Consider the following 22,140-nt stretch of genomic DNA (forward strand, 5'->3'; position numbering starts at 1 on the left):
CTTCCGAAATCCGAGGGGTTCCGGCTCTGCTTCGGTGCTGCAGCTTCACCCGCCTGCACAGGTGACCTCCGACCCCTGGGCAACCGGAGAGCAAAAACAGGACCCAAAGAGGTGAGTAACATCCAACCTTTATTTTGACTTTGTGCTAAAATGTAGAATTTGGTAGGCTACTACTCCTCTGCTTATACTGATCTGCAAAACTAGACGGAGATTTGTTCTCGAACTATGCTTGTGTATGAATATAATAGAGAAATGTGACAGAAATTCACTCTTGTGTTTTACAACCGATGGTCGATGGCTTGCAAATGAAAACAGGACCGGTTATTGTTCAGTTTGATTTCCAAATATGAACGCTTCACAGATATGGAATTTTTAATTCCAACCATGTCACATTCACCTGTAATTTTTACATGGCGTTATTTTATCAATCAGCAGAGTTGTGTTTTGCAGCGAAAACTCTTGGATTTGCAATAATTCTATTTTTACATTTCCAATGTATGAGAAAAATCCCAGCGGTAAATAATGTATAAATAAGATCAACCCCTTTTTCGATAAAGAGCGTCTTTTCAGACTTAAATTATCTAAAACATTTGAACAAAGTTACTTTGTGATTCTGATTCTTTTCACATCCAGGGTATAAACTTACATGTGCATCCAGACGGCTTGTAGAACCCCCCCTCTCCTGCTCCTAGGCTAATTTTTAAGTATCCGTATGACACTTTTAATATTCAAAAGTGTGTAAGCTCTTATTTTGCAGGATGCTTCTGCAAACTCTGAATGTTCTTTCAGAGGGAAATAAGGAATGGAGAACACATTCCATCCTGAAATTAAATTCACCAACCGACCTGGACATCGTCAGGCAACTGGACTGTTTATTTAAAACAATTTTCTGATTTAACACACACACACAAAAAAAAAATACATTCAGCGGAAGCACAACTCAACTCCTAAACTAAAGTTTTGTAGTTTGTGTTATCGCGACTTTCAAGGTGAACACGTTTTTCAGCCAGCTGCTGAACCCTCTGCTCGGAAAACATTTCGGTTTCCGGGCGTCAACAATGCAACGCTTCAGGGAGGGAATTCACATACGCACTATGAAGGCCAAGAGAAAAGTGGAGGAGATCTCCAAGGAGGACATCCAGGCTTTTCTCAAGAAGAATGCCTTTGTGCTCTTCACGGTCGGGGCAGTTATTGTAGGTATGTCTACACACACACACATTCGCAAACGCACGTACATTCAGAGACACACACACACATATGTATATGCATATATAAATGCAAACAAATGCACCCACATGTGTGTATAAGGTGTATAAGATAACATAAGATATACTTAATTGATTCCCATTGGGGAAATTCTTCTATCACAACAGAGCAATAATGACAGTATCAATAAATATGAACATAAATATAACTAAGAGAGACAATTAAAAGATAGCATAAGGTATCCACAAATAAATAGACAGCAGAGTGAACAACTGCAAGGATAAGAACAGACAACAAAATGATAAAAAAAAGACGTATAGGAAGTATAAGATGACATTCTTGAATTGTACTTTTTGTAAGTCGCTTTGGATAAAAGCATCTGCCAAATTACTGTAATGTAATGTAATCCCTATAAGATATCCTACAGTGAGGTGATATACATACACATGCACATGTGTAGACATTCACACACACACACATATGCCTATGTATACACATACACATGCATACACCTGCACACACACGCACATACATGGACACACAGATGCATACACACCTACACATACAAGGCCACCCCTTAATTGTCTCTGCAGGTATCGTTCTGGGATTTACGTTGCGTCCCTATAAGATGTCCTACCGTGAGGTGAAGTACTTCTCCTTCCCCGGGGAGCTGTTGATGAGGATGCTTCAGATGCTGGTCCTGCCTCTTCTTGTCTCAAGTCTGATAACAGGTGCAAAATTGTCACCTTCCTCTGGAATGTTATAATGTGAATACATGTATTGAGAGTGTGGGTATGGCAGAAAATTACCGATTAAAATGAGGGAAAGGAGGAATTATATTTTTTTCGTTCTGTTAGTTTCATACTGAAAGGGGGAGCGGTGAAAATGAAAATAGTGGGCATGGAGAATGTTACTTCTGTGACTGGTGGGTGGAAGCAGGTGGACCCGAATACAAGGGGAAGTAACTGAGACTGAGAGGACCTGAATTGTATTTTTGTCCTCGGCAAAAACAAAACAAGAGTCTGTCAAAGTCAGTCCGTAGTGAAGCAATCTAAGTTACAGATGAGCAGAAAGCAGATTACTGACACACAATTACCTGACAAGATGAGACAGAAGATCTGGGATAAGGGAATGACACAACAGAGGAGGTGTGACCTTTCACAAATTGAAACTTGTAATTACAGCCGAGGCTGCAAAAATATAGGGTGGCTGCCGATGCAGGTCTGGAATGGCCTAAAATCTGGGGGGGTTTAAATGTTACACCGCCAAAACAGCTGGCCGCAGAGATGGAGGAGACGAAAGAATGGATGCCAGTTGTTTCAGTGTTGGCAGGGAGGATCTGTTAGTTTTGTTAATAAACCAGGAACGTCCCGGTCCAAGGTGACGTTGAGCGGTGGAGTTTCCATAGTGCTGGTCATCCCTGGACTCACCCGGAGAAGAACAACAGTAGACGGCTGGGCAAGTCCCCTAAATAATGGACTTTGATAGCAAGGATTGTTGGCAGTTCAGGTTGTAGGCTTATTATAAAAGTAATCAAATATAGATGAAGTTGAACTTCATTCAGGATCAAACTGACTGTAAAGTTTTTGCGGCATCAGGGGGGCAAGCAGGTCCAATAGGTGAACCACCAAGTTGCCACCCGGTAAGCGCCTTGCGTGGCAGCTCTGCCACCATAGGTGTGTGAATGCGTCAGTGTCGGAACTATAGAAAAGAGGAGAACATTTACCTGCTACTACAAGCTTGCTGGACAGGCATGTCCTTTTTTTTATTTTTCTACATCATCGTCATGTTTCTTGCCATGTAAATACTAACAGAGTCTCAATCTTGTCCCTACAAGGAATGGCCGCGTTGGACAGCAAAGCATCGGGAAAGATGGGCATGAGAGCTGTGATTTACTACATGACGACGACCTTCATCGCCGTTTTCATCGGCATCATAATTGTGCTCATCATCCATCCGGGGAAGGGGTCTAAAGATGAGTTTGGGAAACAGCCGGCAATACAGCAAGTCAGTCCTGCCGATGCCTTTTTAGATCTGATCAGGTAGCTTGCATTTAAGTAAGGAAGCGCAATATTAAGGTATCTACCAATAGCTCCGAGTAACTACCCCTAACAACACCGAATTCTCTTTTTAGGAATATGTTCCCTCCAAACTTGGTCCAAGCCTGCACACAGCAGGTGAGCTTGTCAGTTAACATCAAAAAATATCCCATAGGATGTCTCCATGTGGTTTAACCCTCATGTTATGTTAAGGGTCAATTTGACCCATTTCACCCATTGACCCAATGGGTCAAATTGACCCTTAACATAATATGAGGGTTAAGGCCCGGCTATCTAACCATCAAACCAGCTACGCTCCTCAAATATCGTCCATTTTCCAGTTCAAGACTAAATACGGAAAGCGACTGGTCCACGTGACGGTGACGGTGAACGAGACCGTCTTCAACACGACCAACGGCACCCAGGAGGTCATGGACATTACCCGGGAGGAGGTGATACCGGTGCCGGGTCAGGTGAACGGGGTCAACGCTCTCGGGCTGGTGGTCTTCTCCATGTGCTTTGGTCTGATAATTGGCAACATGAAGGAGCAAGGCCAGCTCCTGAGAGATTTCTTTGACAGCCTAAACGAAGCGATCATGCGGCTGGTAGCCATCATTATGTGGTGAGATTGTACTCTCAGCATCACACGTTGAATACAAAAATGCCCCGATCACATTATCTGAACTTGTTCCCCTCCGCCCCTCAGGTATGCTCCTATCGGTATCCTGTTCCTAATTGCAGGAAAGATTGTGGAGATGGATGATCTGACACAGATGGGTGGCCAGCTGGGCATGTATACCATCACAGTTATCATTGGCTTGTTGATCCACGCCGTTCTTATTCTTCCCACCCTGTATTTTGTCATCACTCGGCAGAACCCCTTCATCTTCATTGCTGGGCTCCTGCAGGCTCTGATAACCGCCCTTGGAACGTCCTCTAGGTGAGCCGCAAGTTAGAATACCGCGCGAATGGAAACAGACTAGTATTTTTCGGACTACCTATAGGACAGGGGTCGGCAACCCGTAACACCCAAAGAGCCATTTAGACCTCGGAAAAGAAAACACTGGGAGCCGCAATTGCTTTTTGACGTCTAAAATAAAGGTACCGCTGTATATATTTCTTTTTATTACCTTTACACTTTGTATTAACAAGTGTGTCGTGTGTTGCTTCTGAAATTCACAAAGTATTACAGAGAAAATTAAATTTTATTTATGTAATGAAGTCATTTGGGGCTTTCAGAGAGTTTAGCGGAGCCTTGACCTGAATTTTAAAAAAAAATCGGGAAAAAAAAATCACTGTGTCAGTAAACAATAGAAAATAAATATTTGCAAAATATCTTCATAAATATTAATTTTACCTGGTTTATGGGACTTCTGCTCCTGAACTTCTGCGCACGGCATCTGCAAACCGGGACTTTACCGGCCGGCGGGTATACCGGCTTCCGCGAGTGTTGACGTTATTTTGAGCGGCGAAAAATAACAAATATAATTTTATCTAATATTTCAAGATCACAATAATCTTCCAACTTAGAACTAAAAGTTAAAAAAAAGGAATTAACGCAAATGAAATATACTTCAATTAAACATTTATAATTTATTTTTCCAAGCCACTCAGAGCCGCAATGTAAAGATGAGAGAGCCGCGGGTTGCCGACTCCTGCTATAGGAGGTGGTTAAAGGTCTGAGGATTCGCACCCGAGTCAAAGACTAACTGGACTTTGCTACCGGGACCCGTCTACTATTTGGTATTCAAAGTACAATTATGACGGACAGAGATAATTGAGTTTGGCGCCTCACAACAAGAAGGTCCCAGGTTCAACCCTGATAGAGGGCCTTTCTTGTTCACCCCCTTTCTGTCCCGGTTTCCTCTAACAGTCCAAAAACATGCAAAAGATTGACCCTAAATTGTCTCGAAATGACAGGTGAATGAGCGAATGAATGGTTGTACGTCTCCGCACGACTCCGCACGAGCGCTCCAGGGTGAACCAAGCTTCAATCCCAATTTCTGCTGGGTTAGGAGGCAGGATACGTGTTATAATGAATGAATGAAAACTAAGTTCAGATGTTTGTGTAAGATTTCCATGTTGAATCTGGCACCTTCGCTCTTGGTTTGGGCGTTGAAGCATCCATGGGAGTTTCACGCCGCTGAAATATGGACGCTCTGCTTGTTTTCCCCCCGGCTCCTTCTTCTCCCAGCTCAGCCACCCTCCCTGTCACCTTCAAATGCCTGGAGGAGAACAACAGAATTGATAAGCGGATCACACGATTTGTGTTGCCGGTGGGCGCAACCATCAACATGGATGGGACGGCCTTGTATGAGGCACTGGCGGCCATCTTTATCGCCCAGGTGAACAACATGGAGATGAACTTTGGTCAAATCATCACCATCAGGTAAGACGTGAGGATAACTGTGAGGTCAACGACGGAAGAAGTACGACGCGAAATAATGACGAATTTCGGGGGTCTCCTTGTTCATTGTCGATCAAGTATTACAGCAACCGCGGCAAGTATCGGAGCGGCGGGGATCCCTCAGGCAGGCCTGGTCACCATGGTGATCGTGCTGACCTCCGTCGGACTTCCCACCGATGACATCACTCTTATCATTGCGGTCGATTGGTTCCTGTGAGTAGCTCCCCCTTGCAGTTAAACGCGTTTTGGCTTTTGAAAACACAAGCGAGGGCCCTCCTGCGGTGCCAGAGTGTGTGAGGCGCGTCCCGGCTCTGGCGTTTTAAAGGTCAAAAAGCATCTCCGTGTCTACTACCACCTAGTGACACACTTCTCCGCTCTCCCCGGAGTCTCGTTCTACATCTTCCTCTTTGTATCGAGTATTTTTTTTACGACGAGTTTTAACATAGAAACATAATTAGGTTTCCCAAATTAATAGATTCAATTAGAATACCCTTACCAGAAATTACTCAGCTAACTGGGGTAATAGGATAAAAAAATAATCTCTCTCCTTTTAACTAGGATGGACCGAATATGAGTGTCACTCTTTTATGAAGACAGACACCTTTAAATAGCGCCTGCATGGAATGAAGGCTGGTAATGGAGGAGGAGGAAGAACCCGATTGTTCTCGAGCTGAAGCCCCTGTCAGAGAGCACGTCTTAATTCTTTGGACGAGCTGAAGGTCTGAAGTCATTGGGAAAAACTCAGCTAAGCAAAATCAACAGGCCAGAACCAGGTGGAACAAAACGAAGGAAAGGGATGGAATCACAAGAGGATACGCTTAAAGAGCAAACGGACACTGAGGGCAGATGTTTTGAGGGCTTGACTGGCCTTTCTGATGGATCAGACTGGAATAATAAAATCTCAAGCTGAGCCTGTGGCTCTTGATAATGAGTCCGAGGGTGAAAATTATTAATAGTCGGGGTCTCTCCAACCAGAGGGTTGGTTGCGTAATTTGGCAAGACCATCACAACACAGTTGACCCTTGACACTTTCCACGCTTAAAGAAGATCTCCAAAAAAAACTAACATTCTCCCAGGAGCAAGCACTCGGCAATAATGCCTTTTTCCGGTGCAGAAACCTGGGACAGGTGCCCCGACCGCCTTCTCGAACGGTCGGGGTAGAAAGAGATACAAAGCTACAAGATATAGAGTGATAGAGACAAACGGGGTATGAAGGGTGGATGGGAAAAGGCACAAATGATCGATTATCATTAATAACAGTTACATGCTAGTCGCTGAAACAATACAATAACAGCTTTGAGTCAATGTGAGCTTTTCCGATTTAAGATTTAATAGTAATAACTAAGATACATGTTTTGGAGCCAGGGTGCCCTTAGTATTTGTTTATGTTGCCAAACAGGCTGGCCGGCTCTGAATGTGTGAATGGGTGATGAAAGCGCTAAAACAGGGGTGGGCAAACTACGGCCCGCGGGCCACATCCGGTCCGTTGGTCTTTTTAATCCGGCCCGCCAAAGATCGGTACAGAATTCATACTTGATGTCAGTGATTGAACGATTGGATCAATGAATGTGGGAGCTCAAACAGGAGATTATCTCGTTTTTGGAGCTACTTGAGAATTTTCCTGAGCTGAATTTAGCCTTAACTGTGGACATAGTATTTGTGTGACAGTGAGCTGTGAGCTGGATGTGATGCTACAAGGGAAAAAGTTTTTTGTGCATGAAATGCATGCAAACGTCAGAGCCTTCAAAACCAGACTGGTTTTATTTTTGAAACAAATGTCAGACAATGATCAGAAAAATGTCAGACGAGTCTGATATGCATGGTTAACTAATGCTATTTTTTTTGTATCTATATAATACCTTGGTTTAAAAGAAGGAGAAAACACACAAAGCCAAAGGTTGAGCTGAAAATGACAACAGGAAGCTGTGATATGGGGGGGGGGGCAAAAAAAAAACCACAGCACATTTATAACATCACATATATTTTATTACAACTATTATTTTATATCTACGTTACATATATTTTACATACCTTTAACTTCATTTTTACTTATTTTGTTTGATCTTTACTGTTCTTTTTTTAATTTTTATTATTTGCTATTTTATTCTTTATTTTTCCCCACTTGGCTCTAGCAGGAGCTGCTTTCAATAAAAAGCAATTCTGGGGATCAATAAATTATTCTGTTTCTGATTTTGAAAAATTAAGTACAGGACTGTCTCAGAAAATGAGAACATTGTGATAAAGTTCTTTATCTTCTGTAATGCAATTACAAAAACAAAAATGTCATACATTCTGGATTCATCAAAAATCAACTGAAATATCGCAAGCCTTTTATTATTTTAATATTGCTTATTATGGCTTACATCTTAAGAAAACCCGAAAATCCTATCTCAAAATATTAAAATATCATGAAAAAAGTATTTTTGATTTTTTGAATTGCATTACAGAAGATAAAGAACTTTATCACAAAAATCTAATTTTCTGAGACAGTCCTGTAATCTGAAACAGAAATGGTTTACACACGTCTGTCAGCACCAAAAGTAATTTTTGTTTTTTTGATTGCATTACAAAAGATAAAGAACTTTATCACAATATTCTAATTTTCTGAGACATTCCTGTAATGCGATACAGAAATGGTTTACACGGGTCTGTCAGCATCAAATGTAGCTGTCCGTTCTGCAATATAGCTTATGTTTTCAAATAATACTCACCTTTTTGCGCATCTAAACTCTTGTCGTTGGTCTCTCCCGGGCTGCAGGGACCGTCTGCGCACCACCACCAATGTTCTGGGGGACTCCATCGGCGCCGGCATCGTGGAGTTCCTGTCTCGGCACGAACTGCGCAGCAAGGACGTGGAGATGGGAAACTCGGTGCTGGAGGAAAGAGAGAGGAAGAAACCCTACAAGCTCATCTCGCAGGATAGCGACATGGAAAACGACAAACGCGGTCACAGCGAATCGAGCATCTGATCGTTCCCCTTCGCCCGGCCGAACCCACTGGTTGGGGATCCGATTGGGAGATCGTCACGGTGGAAAATCATTTTGTCACTTTCGGATTTCGCATTCCTTCTTGTCGTTTCCCCAGAATTTTGATGAATTTCTTACATTCCTCTTTTCGTCCGAAATTGAAGTGATTATTAGTCCGTCTCGGAATAGCGCCGGTTGTGTTCATCTTGGATCTTTCGGGAAACTGATACTGAAAGAATATTATTAACTTGCCATTTAACGCCAGGATATTATTAATTCACCTTGTTAAAACATGAAATTCAAATTGATTCTTAGTTACTGCCCCGCTAGCTGATAGTGCTGTTATTAATAGAATTACAGACTTTAATAGACGTATAACGATTTACGTATGTGGACATTTACATTTTGATGACCTGATCTGCCGATACTTTTTCCTTTTCTTTTTTTGGGGGAAAAATTTCTAACTAACATTGCTCACTTAGATATGAGATGAGATTTAAAAAAAAAACAAAAAACAATATTGTGATGATAAATAGATGTCAAAGCCTGGTTTCCTCCTGAAGGCGTAACAAAGAATAAAAGGTTGATCTGAAAAATGCATTTGTGAATTATTTGTTTTCTTTTTTCTTGTCAAAAAGCACGTATTCTTTGGGGTCACCTTGTTCACCTCCTACCTGTCCAATCATCACCGCTAAGTATCCATGACCTGAATCCACAGGGTCAGACAGTGAACAACTGTATATCGTCACAAAACGCTAACATCTCAACCTAGATGGACAAGAACTTCTTACAACACAACAGCAACAAAAGAAAAATGCCTGAAAGAACCAAAAAAAAAGCAATTTGAAGAATGTGTGTGTGTGTATTTCTTGAAAATAAACAAGGAGGCGGAACATGAGACACTCACACACATCCACAACCAATTTGCAATACCGTTGCGCAACATTTTTTGCATATGCATTTGTATGTATGTAAATGTGCATGTGTATACGTGCATATGTGAAATACAAAGAAAAAAAAACATTATGCTTTATCACACTAGTTAAAATTGAAATGCCTCCAAAAGTGTATTTTCTTAATAGAAGCAGCTTTTAGAGGACAAAAAAGGAGTAAATATGTAAGTATGTATATAAATATTTATATGCGCATGTCCATATATATTCACACACACACACACATATATATATATATATATATATATTCTTCCTTCATTCTGTTATTTATTTTTATCCTTGCTGTTGTTGTTGTCAATTGTCTCTTCTACCTGTATTTATATTCATATTTACTGATATTGTTATTGCATATTGTATATTATATTATGCTACATCATATTATACTATATTGTATTATAAAAAATTATATGATTATATTATATAAAAATATATTAAAATATTATATAAAAATATATTTATAAAACAATATTATATAAAAATATATATGTTTATATAAAAATTATATTATTGTATTATATTATTATATTGTATATATATATATTTAGTATACACACTGTATATGTAAACATAAATATATATGTATATGTGAAAGAAATAATTATTCTAGTCACATTAATAGAAAATTATTTTCCTGATGGAAAAGTTGGATTTTGTTGCTTCTTCGCTTTTAAAAGATAATTAATATGTATGTATGTATGTATGTGTGTGTGTGTGTGTGTGTGTGTGTGTGTGTGTGTGTGTGTGTGTGTGTATGTATGAAAGGATAAAAGAAATCGCTGGTCACACAAATAAAAATGGAAACGCTTCCAAAATTATATTTTCTAAATAGAAATGTCGGGGAGAAATGATAAGATAATAAAAAATTTGGGGGATCTCTACCGCAGTAAATGGGACCGCCACGGTAGGGGACTGACGTCACGGGGCGAGAAATGACGTCACGGCGACTGTAAAGAGGCGTGAAACCGAGAGATGGCGATACGATCCAGGCTGCCGGTTCCGTGTGGAGAGCGGAAGAAGAAGAAACAGCAGCAAAAGAAGAAGAAGAAGAGGAAGGAGAAGAAGAAGCAGTGCTCACCGGGTCGCTGATCGCTCGGACGCGGACTTTCCCCCCCCGCCGCAGTCGACGGAGGGCCAGCATGCAGGCGGCGGCCGCGCAGGCAGACCTGGGCCGGGCGCTCTGCGTCGTCACCGGCGCGTCCCGGGGCTTCGGCCGGACCGCGGCCGCGGAGCTGGCGCGCCTGCTGGGGCCCGGCTCGGCGCTCGTCCTGGCCGCTCGTTCCGGGGACCAGCTGCGGGATTTCGAGGCGGAGCTGGCCGCGTCCGAGGCGGGTCGGGCGGGCTTGCTGGTCCGCAGCGTGGCGGTGGACTTGTCCGCGGCGGAGGGCGTGGAGGGGGTCGTCCGGGTGTCCGCGGAGGCCTTCTCTGAAGGCATGGACCACGTCCTCCTGGTCAACAACGCCGGTAAGAACCACAGGATCTGCAAAAATATTCCTAGATTTCTACAACTTGTTATGATTCCTTCCTAGCTCTTAATACCGCAATGTGTACATTATGATAAAGATAATAAATATAAATGATGTCAGGGCTTAGGGTCAATGTTACCACAGTTGGAGAGTGAGATGAGATGAGTTTAGATGGTCTGATGGCCGAGAAGGACCTCCTGTGAGGTTTCGGCGGTTCACCTCGGTGGAATCGCTGCTCTGCCGAAGCAGCTCCAGTAGTTAGTTATCATGTTATGGAGCAAGCGAGAAGGTTTGTTTTAGGCAATGTTCTCCTCTGGGGCAACCGGGTCAGAGTCCAGCTCCGACCCCGTGACCTTGCCGGCCTCATGGATTAGTTTACTAAAGCCACCCAAACATGTCAAGACTTTGAAAAGATTTGAAAAAGACTTGCGTAAAACTATCATCTCACATTTAAAGGCTTGTTTTTAAGAGGTTTAAGTCTCAGACTAGGAGACTCCACTCCTTTTTCTGGACGGTCCACACTTCATCCATACCACAAAGAGATACCGTCTCTGCCGCCAATACCGCTCTTGGGATTGTTTGTCTACCAGGTTTCCTTTTTCCGGGTTTTTTCAGAGCTTGTTTATTGGTTCCAATTGTGTTACATCACCGTAAAAACTTGCGATAATATGAAACACGTATGAAACACAACTCCAGTTAGACTCCATCAAGACTTTTAAGATTTCCTTCCGACTTCTGAAGATTGAAAGGTGCAAGTCCAGAATCAGCCTGCTGTACGGCTCCGGCCCTTCTTGTAGACCATCTGAGTTTTTATCCAGTTCAGTTTTCTGCCAATGTGCACAACCAGGTATCTGTAGTCCTTTACAATGTCGATTTCCATTGATGGAAACCGGAATAGCAGGTGTTTTTGGACCTTCTAAAATCCACAATCAACTCCTTTGTCTTAGATTTGTTTAGTCGCTTAAACACAAGCTGCCCTCCAATGTCCTTCACAGTGGGTCATTGTGTTGTCTTGGAAAAAAACTAGAAGGGTTTCAGATGAACTTCAGGTCAGACATGAAGGCAACAAGGGTGACGATGAAGAAGTAGATTGGGATTTTTCACTTTTGACAGCAAAAGGAGAGGTTTCTCTAGGTTTGATGGGGAAAAAAAAAAGGGAAAAGTAGAACGAAGTGCTTCTTGGACTCGATCCCAGGAAGGATAGGGCTGATGACCATATCGGTCCTGATGAGATGTTTTGAGTGTGTCAGTCAGGAAATCTTTCTTCTTGCAGGACCAAATAATTCATAGAATGCTGCGGCTTTTTGCGTGAATCAACCCGCTGTCCGAATATAAAGGTGTTTTCACTCAGGGAGTGAGTCCCACTGGAGATAAAACCCAGACTGAGATGGTTTGGACAGTAAAGGTCTTGGTAGAAGGATGATGAGGTTGGAGCTGCCAGGCAGAAGAGAAGATTCAAGTCAAATGGAGGCGGCTGATTGACTTGCAACGGTTGGGTTTGGACTTAATGAGAAAAGGTTACAGTTTTTCTTTCAAATTTCAGGGGCTAATTCTTTAGCGTTGATGTCCTGCTTCCCTCGGGGGCCGCAGACACCAGTCAGTCGAGTCACGCTCCATGCGAGGTCAGCCGCATCCCGCGAAATAGAAGAATACTTTGTGTGCAAAGGCCCCGGGCGAGGCTTTTGTCTTACTTCCTGTCTTGTGAAATGAATTTTTTGAATTTCAATGTAGGTATCCCCTCTGGACGTCACATTACATTAATTAATTAATACACTGGATGAGATGTTACTATCCCTTGTGTCAAAATCCAAGGTGAAGCACATCTCAAAGCCCAATTCAGATTTTGAAGGAGCTAAAAAGCTAAACAACCAATAACAGGCAAGCTAACAAACAATAATTAAACACCAATTACCTACCCTAGCCAACAGCATGTCATCTGGGTTTTCAACTGGGCATCTTCCACCGCAGATGTTTTGAGAAGTTAGGCCCACGACACCTCAAGAAGGCTTGCAAGTGAAATCTTGCATCCTGGAAACATCCCATGCTATGCTACCTAGCTGATCTGCAAGCAAACAATCCTACCCTGGCAACCTCCCCGGCGAGCATGCGTCCTCCTTAACTACAACCACTCACTTGCTCATTCTGCTGGCAAGTTTCTAACCGCAAGTTTCAAGATCTGGCCACAAACACCCCTTTCAGTCGGCAGAGCAATGACAGACTTTGCCACAAAACCTCGGCAGCCCACAGACTACAGTGATAGTCTGGCTGTAGCCGGGTGCTAACTATGTATGCTGGGATAACTACCGTATTTTGCAGGCAAAACCGTGTTATAAGGCGCATGATAAAACATACGGTACATAAAGCGAAACAAATCAGTCAGTTTAGTCAAACTTTGTTCCCTCGGAAACTGTTTGGTCTTTAATTGGCACAGTTCATCTGCTTGCTTCCTCCACTTCCATACTGTTGATTCATTCATGTTGAATACTTTCACGCCTGCTCTATTCCCATGATCTACTGCGTGACTGATCGCCCTGACTTTGAAAACAGGTGACCTTTTTTTGTGTTCCTCATACACAAAAATGCACTAGTAATAATATTATGTCGGAGCACAGTATGTACGGAAGTGTACATACTGTTCTCTGATTGGTTTATCATTGGCAGGGATTGCGGAGACCTGAAGTTAGTGTGAGGTTGGAACAACGTTGTATTCCAGCACAACATAATTAGTCATTTAACGTTGTCTGACGTCCCAACCCATATTCAACTATGGTCCGATTTTAATACAACATCGGTATATCAGGCGGGAACGGTCTGACAACCAATCACGCGGAGCGGTTTCGTCGCCGACCAAAGTTGCACTAAAACATTTTGACAACTGTTTGAGCGCAGTGTGCCGCATCAAACTGGTTTGAAGTCAGTAAGCGCAGCAAGAATTCATACATAAGGCACACAGCCGATTTTCGAGAAAACGTAAGGATTTTATGAGTGCCTTATAGTGCGAAAAATACCGTTGCTGCTTATTCAGGTCAACCATCAACCCCCACAAGCCCCACCTGAATCTGCCTAGCCTCTATGCTAGCAACTACAGAAAAGCGAGACGTGTTTTCCTTGGTCTCCTTGGCATGCGATGTCATTGTGCAGTTTGCACAACCGCCTGACAAGATAAAATGCATTTTACTCGCGAATGTGAAATATTTTTTGTTTGATTATTATAAGCGTGAAGGGTTTTATTGCTTTTGTTTCTTCTCGGGGCAATTCTGTAAAACGCTACTTATGTGGTTGGAGCTTCATGCTTTTCTTGCCCCTCCCGCTTGTGTGTATGATCTGCTATTTTTTAGCTGCTCCCATTTTTCGATACAGCACATCATTCAAAACTCCTGCTGTGACTTAGAGATGTTCCGGTTTTGAGATTTACATTGCACCGATGCCAAATTGCATTTTCTTCCGGCCAAAACATGCCTCGCCCTCCCTAATCCCCTCCAGACTGACGCCGTTGCTCTGCTCTGGAGCTTTGCTCGATCATTTCCATCATAAAGGGGAAAATAATTGAATTCGACCTGGTCCATGAAGTAACACAACCTCAGAATCTTTATGTGTGCTTTTAAAGCCTTACTTTTCTCAGCATTTTCCGGGGAATTGGTCAACAATGCACATCCTGCCCCGATTAACAGGATAAAAATGTCCGATTTGACGGAGGGGTTTCCTCCTGAGAACTTTAGGATTATCCCTTTTTAATATTTAAGAGGCGTTGTTGGCCCGGAAAAAAGGGGGGGCAACCAGATTCTGAAGTACATCTTTGTTGATTGTCCGTGTTTTTTAATTTAGCGAAGAGTTGTTCAAGTCACCTTTAGAAACAGGTGTGGAACTGGGAGTTCCTCTGCAACCACAAATACAGTTAGCTTTATTGAATTAAAATGAAGCATGTTTGTGGCTGCAGAGGATCTCCCCGCTCCACCTTCTACACCTGTTACTGCAGGTAACTTGGCCTTCCAGCTGCAACTCCAAACATCATAATTGCTCTTAACTTACTTCCATATGCGCGCTTGATGTGTGGAGGTTCGACTTTTCTTAAGTTGGAGGGATGGATTTCTTCAGCGGCACCTTCACAATAATGTCCACCCTTCCACAGCTTTAACACAGCACTACTTCCTCATTACTGACCACATGTTCATGAACTGACCAATCAGAAAGCAGGAGGACTCACACAAGGGAACTCAGGGCAGATTCACTCAATTCAGCCAACCGTTTTCCCCTCGCTGTAAAACAAAATATTAATAAGTATTATTACATTATTATTATTATAATTATTACACAAAATATTAATACAATTAGTAAACAGAATCTTTGTAAAAACATGGATCAGCTTGTCAAGGTTACAGTACTTTAGAACATTTTTCTTCCAATGGTATGAATATCAGGGCGATCGTGTCTTCGGAGGTTCTTAGTCATCTATGTCAAGGTGAATTATTGTCAAAATCTTCGTCGTGGCAACTGGATTTGAAGAAATTCAAGCCCAGTTGCCACAAGATTTTGACAAAAATTACTGTCATTTCCAGACTATATGTCGCTATTTTTTTCACACGCTTTGAACACCGTGGCTTAAACAATGATGTGGCTAATTTATGGATTTTTGAGGGGCTAATGAGCTTCACGCCGCTAAAACATTTAGCCTCGTCCCATCGGACCAATGAAATCATCGTGAAATTCTGAGGCAGTTCAATTCCAACACCGAAGAAGACGACTTTAACGGTTTTAGTGCGCAAGAGGAATACCAAATTAGCTGGAGTAGGACAAAGAAGGGATAGAAAATGGATGGACTTTTCCTTGTGTTATTTATTATTAACACTGTTCGGAAAAAAAGCATTTCCAGTATTTGCGGATGTTATCTTGTATGTATTTAATTAAAAGTAAAAAAAAAGTTTCTGTGTACACATATCATGTCACAGTGCAGCCTATATATGTACACATATATTTATTTGTTTAGTTTAAGCCACTGCGGCTTACAGTATACCCTTGTTTTTCGCGGGGGTTACGTTCCAAAAAGAACCCTTAATAGGCAAAATCCGTGAAGTAGAAACCTTTATTTTTTTTCACAATTATTATACAATTAAATACTCTATTATACATTGATCTGCATCTCTCCGTGCAGAGAAACATTTTTAAATCCAAAGCGTTTCTTAAAGTTTTCAAACCAGCCCTTGCTGGCATTAAATGCGCTTGTCTTGTCAGCAAAGTTTTGATATAGTATTCTCGCTTTTGTGCAGATAACGTTTGTAACCAACGTAATGTTTTTTTTCCTGCAGTCATTAATCCACTGAGCTAATGCAGACTCTATCCTTACCATGGTCTTGTTGCGGACAGTTTCAACCCTTTTTGCATCCTTATTAAAACTTATTGCTGCTGTCGTCCTTATGTTTTTTTCTTCCTTCTTCACGGAACGAAGGGAAGATTCATTAATTCCGTAATGCCGACCTACAGCTGCCTAGCTTTTACCTTCCCTTAGCATGTCCAGAAGTTTAACTTTATCTGCGATAGATAGCATCTTCCGCTGGCTTTTGGGCCCTGCCGCAGATGCTTTTGTCGGTCCAGAGCGTTTTGTCAACATTATGGGTTTTAGAGAAACTCGAAATTGCAAGAGAATTTGCACTACGCAATGTAAATTTGGCAAGCTGTTTTACGTACGCGTACATATTAAACTGCAACGTTATTGACGCACAGGTAGGGAAGAAGCGGAGCGACTTTTTAGCCAATCAGAACGCAGAACACAATGCACGATGCAAATCCGTGAAGTAGCGAAACCGTGAAAAGTAAACCGCGTTATAGCGAGGGATCGCTGTATATTAGTCTGGAAAAAACGGTATTGTGGATTATAGTGATAAACTGTCCGCCTCTTTCCTGCCAGCCTCCCTGGGCGACGTGTCCCGTTACAGCAGGGACTTCACCGACATGGCCGAAGTGGACTCCTACCTGTCCTTCAACGTCAGCTCGGCTTTGTGCCTCACCGCCGGGCTGCTCCGGGCGTTCCCGCGGCGCCCCGGCCTGCGCCGCACCGTGGTCAACGTCACCTCCCTGTGCGCCATCCAGCCGTTCCCCTCCTGGATGTTGTACTGCACGGGGAAGGCGGCTCGGGAGATGATGTTCAAGGTTCTGGCCGCGGAGGAGCCGGACCTGCGGGTGCTCAACTACTCACCGGGTAAAGAAAACGCAAGTTATTTGGCTGAGAATAAATATTTACAAGTTGCCTGTCGTTGGAATTTACCACAACCTCACTTCCTCGACCCATTCACGCGTCATGCCCTCACTCTGTTCTTTCATTTATCCTTGTTGCTCTCATTTTTTGTTTTTTTGTTTATTTAATTTATTCTTGTCTTTGCTATTGTCACTATTTTGTCTATTTTCACCCTTACCGTCCCTTTTTTTTTTCTTCATTCTGTTTATCCTTGATGTTGCTCTCTGTTGTCTATTTATTTGTGGAATTCTTTTGTTTTTTCCAATTGCCTTCTATTGTCTGTCTTATTTGTATTTATATTGATATTTATTAAGACTTATAACTGTTGCGCTACTTTGACAAAAGAATTTCCTCTATGGGGATCAATAGTTTTTCAAATCAAAGTTTATCTTATCTTATCTTATCTTATATTATCTTATCTTATCTTATCTTATCTCATCTTATCTTATCTTATAAAATTACACTTATTATTACTTATAATCATTACATTTGTTTGAAGTTAGGTGGTGAAAATACTTTTTGTTGTAGAAGCAGCTCCTACTCAAAGGGTACATGATATGAAATTATAAGCATCAATCTAATAAATGCATAAAAATATTAAAATATGTACATATTTACTTCCGGATTATTGCACTAACATAATTTTCGGATTATTGAGCGCACCTGAATATAAGCCGCACCCGCTTAATTTGAAAAGGAAAAAAAATCTCTACAAATATAGACAGCACTTGTGATGAGATATTGACATAGAAAGATTTTTTTAATGCTTAATTAAATCTATACTTTAAATGCTTTTCTCAGACACGCCTGGTTAAAAAAATTATAAATACAGTAGCCGACCAGGAAAAGTCATTGATTGCTATCTTTGTCTTTATCCCGTGCGCTAAAACCACTGAAGTCGCCTTCCTCAGTGTCAGAATTAAACGGTCTCAGAATTCCTCCGTCACACAATTCCTTAGTCTCTCTTTCGTCGTCGCTTTCAATGTCACTTAAGTGTGTGTTCCACGATGCCTATGTGTAATTTCGATTACACATAGTAATTCCGATTTGACGAGGCTAATTGTTTTGGCGTCATGAAGCCCATCGGCCCTTTAAAAACCCATAAATTAGCCGTCACTGTTTAAGCCGCAGCGTTCAAAGCAAAAAAAAGGAGCGGCTAATAGTCTGGAAAGTACAGTATATTGATATTGGATATGGATTTAGCTTATTGCATAGAAGAAGTAATCGCATATTTTCACCCCTGTTGAGCCGCATTTTGTAATAACGGTGCATTTTGTAATAAACGTCCAAAATGTAATAACTTTTTAATTTCATTTTGTAATAAAGCCGCATTTTGTAATAAACTGCCGCATTTTGTAATAAACTGCCCCAATGCATTTTGTAATAAATTTTGCCGCATTGTGTAATAAGTTATTACATTTTGAGAAGATTATTACAAAATGCACTTGCAACTTTTTTATTCTCTAGGAAATGTAATAACATGGAATTTATAGAATATTCTCTGTTAATGCAACCTTTGAATAGTGTACTGATAGTAATTGCTAAGTACTGCTACTAGGCTAATACAGTGATACAAATACTTTTAAGTAAAATAAAATACAATTAACAAACGTATGCTTTAGAGTTGTTATTACATAATGCACCATGTTATTACATTTCCTAGAAAATAAAAAAGTTGCAAGTGCATTTTTACAATAATCTTCTCAATATGTAATAATAATAATAATAATAATACATACGATTTGTATAGCGCTTTTCACGGTACACAAAGACGCTTAAGTTTAGTTTATGTAATAACTTATTACATAATGCGGCAAAATGTATTACAAAATGCGATGGGGCAGTTTATTACAAAATGCGGCTTTATTACAAAATGAAATGAAAAAGTGTTAACATTTTGGACGTTTATTACAAAATGCACTGTTATTACGAAATGCGGCTCAACACCCCGAAAGCTAACTATCTCCCGCGTGTCTTCCTCTCCAGGACCTCTGGACACGGACATGCAGATGCTGGCCAGGTCCAAGACGGCCGACCCCGGCCTCAGGAGGTCCTACAACGACATGTTCGCTCAGCGGCAGCTGCTCACCTGCGAGGCCTCCTGCGCGAAGCTGATGAAGCTGCTGCTGGAGGACAAGTACACGTCAGGAGACCACATCGACGTCTACGATGTTTAGACAGAGAGAGAGAGACCAAAAAGTCATATCTGTGCCTTGATTTCAAATGATTATTTTTAATTTTTTTTTAATAACAAATCTGTACAGTAGGTTGTTATGACTCTGATTTTAGTCGATGCTTCGGTGCGGGGCCATGAGGGAGTCAAACGCTCAGATAGAAAAGCTGTTACAAAACCGAAGAGACCGAATCTAATATCACGTTTGTCTTTAAAAAGTGTACGAAATCCAAACACAATCGTATCAGCTGTGGTTGGTCAACAATGATCCGGTCAGGGGAGAGGAAACATTTGCCCCGGCAAAGAAAACGAACGTGCACTTTCCTCTTTGCTAACAATTCCAAACACAATTGTTTGGTGCAACATAGACCTCAATGCTAATTTTCTAATTCACATGGCAAATGTGAATTAAAATTCATCATATGTCATCATATGAAATTCATCATATGTCATGATGAATACACACATAATCAACACATCTGGGCAACAACACACACACACACACCTCCCAAAAGCACTGTGCAAATGAAGTATTTCTAATCCGCATTTTTGCACTGTTGGTGTTGGAAGTGAATAGATCTTAAATTCCATCCTAAAATTTCAAAATAGCATTTTTGAAAATTTATCTTTATTTTGTCTTTGTCGATTGGCGGAACATTGGAAAAAATGAGAAAATTATAAAGTATGATGAAAATTGTTGATAAAGTGAAAAATATTGGGAAAAGTGAAAAATTGGCAAAATGTGACAATATATGTATATTCATGAAAATTTTGACCAAAAATGTCAAGGGTCACTAACATTGGAAAAAATATGAAAATCATAAAGTATTGAAAAAATTGTTGACAAAGTGAAAAATATTGGGAAAAGTGATAAATTGGCAAAATGCCACACTATATATATTCGTGAAATTTTTAACAAAAAAGGTTTAAGATCAGTAACATTGGAAAAATTGTATAAATTATGAAGTATGATGAAAATTGTTGATAAAGTGAAAAATATTGGGAAAAGTGAAAAATTGGCAAAATGTGACAATTTATGTATATTCATGAAAATTTTGACAAAAAAATGTCAAAAGTCATCAAATTGGAGAGGAGAGGGTTTAATTTACATTCTTTTTACCAGAATACCGGGAAACGGATTCCGTTTCCTCCCGCGTAAATCTTACTTATCAAAAAGTCTGTGTAAGTCTTAAAACTCATGACTCGTCCAACCCTCCAAGCAAAGCGATTCATCCGTTCTCCGTCATGCTGTCGGTTTTTCCTGTCACTTGAGATTCCCGGCCGAATTTGTAGTTGCCTTAATGCTTGCTATTGTTTACACTCGTAACAAGTCGTAGATGCTGTGCAAAATGGCGGTGTGAAGCATTGTGCATGTCCTGAATCCAAACCTCCCCAGCGATGCCTCTACCTCATTTCAAAGTGCTGTGATTGTCGTAGGAATTTCAGTTTTAACTTGAAGTCACTGCTCGATACAGATACGGGGAAACAGACCGGCAATATCCTCCTCCACGGAAACATTTTCAAACATTTCAGCTTTGGTCAGACGGCCGTGAACATGTTGTCGTTTCGTAACCTTTTACCTCGCGCCGCTTGGAAATAGTTTTGTAAACTGGATTCTGTTCAATGTAGAAATAAACTTACTAAATGGTGATGAACCGGGGTTGTCTTGTTCTTTCCGTCCACTGAGGAAATTTGCAGAATTGAGGAGACTGAAAAATAAATGACACTGAGTTAGACAAAGACAACTGTTCACCCTCATGCAATGAGAGTGCTGATTGTCCCTCCAACTTGCTGCAGGCATTAGATAATAAAGTTCAATATTAGCTCTTTTATTAATATTAGCAGAAACGTATGTTAATCTATTGAGTCACGGGAAGGATCACGCTGATGTTTGCACGTCAGGCCGCTTTGCTCTTGGCTTGTTTTAAACGTAGAAATCTGGGACTTTGTTAGTGAAGCGTTTTAAGCCAAATTTTGTGAGGAAGAATTCACGCCGTTTTGATTTTAAGGAGGAAAACGTTTTCAGAGGCGATTTCAACTCGCTGAAAAGAAACGTATGACCAATAAGGTTAACTTGAAGAAATTACTGTTTGTGACACAAAATGCAATGTGTCCAGGAAGATCTATGTGTCCAAATGTTTTTGTAAAAAAATATTTTTATTCTTTATGAGAGGAGACATACCACACTACCACACACCTTTTTCTGAGCATTTCGTTAATGTTTAAAACTTGTTCAGATTGAAATATTATGGCCTTTTTTTAATATCACATTTGCTGTGCATGTCAATGATCAATTTTCTGGAGGTGCATTTTATGTCAGGCTTTTTTATTTTATTTACTTATTGTGCAGTATGCAACTCAAAAAAAGAAGGGAACACTAAAACAAGACAATCTACCTCCAAGTAAACACACTTGTGTGAAATCAAACTGTCCACGGATTCATTTTGTCTTGTTTTAAGGACGTTACATACGAGCTGGATCAGCCGGTCGTGTGTTTTTCCACTCTCATTTCGAGCGTGACTCCAAATGGAGACCTCCGTAAGTTAATACATTTGATTTCCATTGATCATTTTTGGGTGATTTTGTTGTCAACACGCTCAACTATGTAAAGAACAGAGTATTTAATAAGAATATTTCATTCATTCAGATCTAGGATGAGTCATTTCAGTGTTCCCTTGATTTTTTTCAGCCATGTATAATTTTT

The 22,140-nt window shown here is 40.9% G+C and overlaps 2 protein-coding genes and 1 long non-coding RNA gene across 3 annotated transcripts; 2 read left to right on the top strand and 1 right to left on the bottom strand.

Moving 5' to 3' along the window:
• Positions 1 to 11: 11 nt before the first annotated feature.
• On the top strand, positions 12 to 9,220 carry LOC147220636 (excitatory amino acid transporter 1-like). The gene is made up of 10 exons (XM_086170937.1): positions 12 to 111; positions 1,007 to 1,197; positions 1,800 to 1,937; positions 3,044 to 3,248; positions 3,341 to 3,383; positions 3,587 to 3,867; positions 3,952 to 4,185; positions 5,440 to 5,634; positions 5,731 to 5,865; positions 8,411 to 9,220. The coding sequence occupies exons 2-10, from the start codon at positions 1,059 to 1,061 to the stop codon at positions 8,619 to 8,621; spliced, it is 1,581 nt and encodes a 526-aa protein (XP_086027063.1). The 5' UTR covers positions 12 to 111; positions 1,007 to 1,058; the 3' UTR covers positions 8,622 to 9,220.
• Positions 4,171 to 10,785, bottom strand: LOC147220637 (uncharacterized). The gene is made up of 3 exons (XR_015107970.1): positions 10,647 to 10,785; positions 8,364 to 8,525; positions 4,171 to 5,470 (listed from the first exon to the last, which is right to left on the bottom strand). It is a non-coding gene; the product is annotated as an uncharacterized LOC147220637 (long non-coding RNA).
• spra (sepiapterin reductase a) lies at positions 10,560 to 21,087 on the top strand. The gene is made up of 3 exons (XM_086170939.1): positions 10,560 to 11,032; positions 16,937 to 17,227; positions 19,250 to 21,087. Exons 1-3 carry the CDS (start codon positions 10,708 to 10,710, stop codon positions 19,438 to 19,440), a joined length of 807 nt encoding a protein of 268 aa, XP_086027065.1. The 5' UTR covers positions 10,560 to 10,707; the 3' UTR covers positions 19,441 to 21,087.
• Positions 21,088 to 22,140: the final 1,053 nt, after the last annotated feature.

The sequence above is a fragment of the Fistularia commersonii genome, chromosome 23 (genome assembly GCF_037954325.1).
Source record: "Fistularia commersonii isolate RoL2024-O1a breed Wild chromosome 23, RoL_Fcom_v1.0, whole genome shotgun sequence".
Lineage (NCBI taxonomy): Eukaryota > Metazoa > Chordata > Actinopteri > Syngnathiformes > Fistulariidae > Fistularia > Fistularia commersonii.

Excerpts from the sequence above, each read along its gene's own strand:
- LOC147220636 (XM_086170937.1), top strand. The coding sequence starts at position 1,059 with ATGCAACGCTTCAGGGAGGGAATTCACATACGCACTATGAAGGCCAAG. Across the intron at positions 3,249-3,340 it reads GCCTTTTTAGATCTGATCAG|GAATATGTTCCCTCCAAACT; the intron begins GTAGCTTGCATT and ends TTCTCTTTTTAG. Across the intron at positions 4,186-5,439 it reads GCCCTTGGAACGTCCTCTAG|CTCAGCCACCCTCCCTGTCA; the intron begins GTGAGCCGCAAG and ends TTCTTCTCCCAG.
- spra (XM_086170939.1), top strand. The coding sequence starts at position 10,708 with ATGCAGGCGGCGGCCGCGCAGGCAGACCTGGGCCGGGCGCTCTGCGTC. Across the intron at positions 11,033-16,936 it reads CCTCCTGGTCAACAACGCCG|CCTCCCTGGGCGACGTGTCC; the intron begins GTAAGAACCACA and ends CTTTCCTGCCAG. Across the intron at positions 17,228-19,249 it reads GGTGCTCAACTACTCACCGG|GACCTCTGGACACGGACATG; the intron begins GTAAAGAAAACG and ends CTTCCTCTCCAG.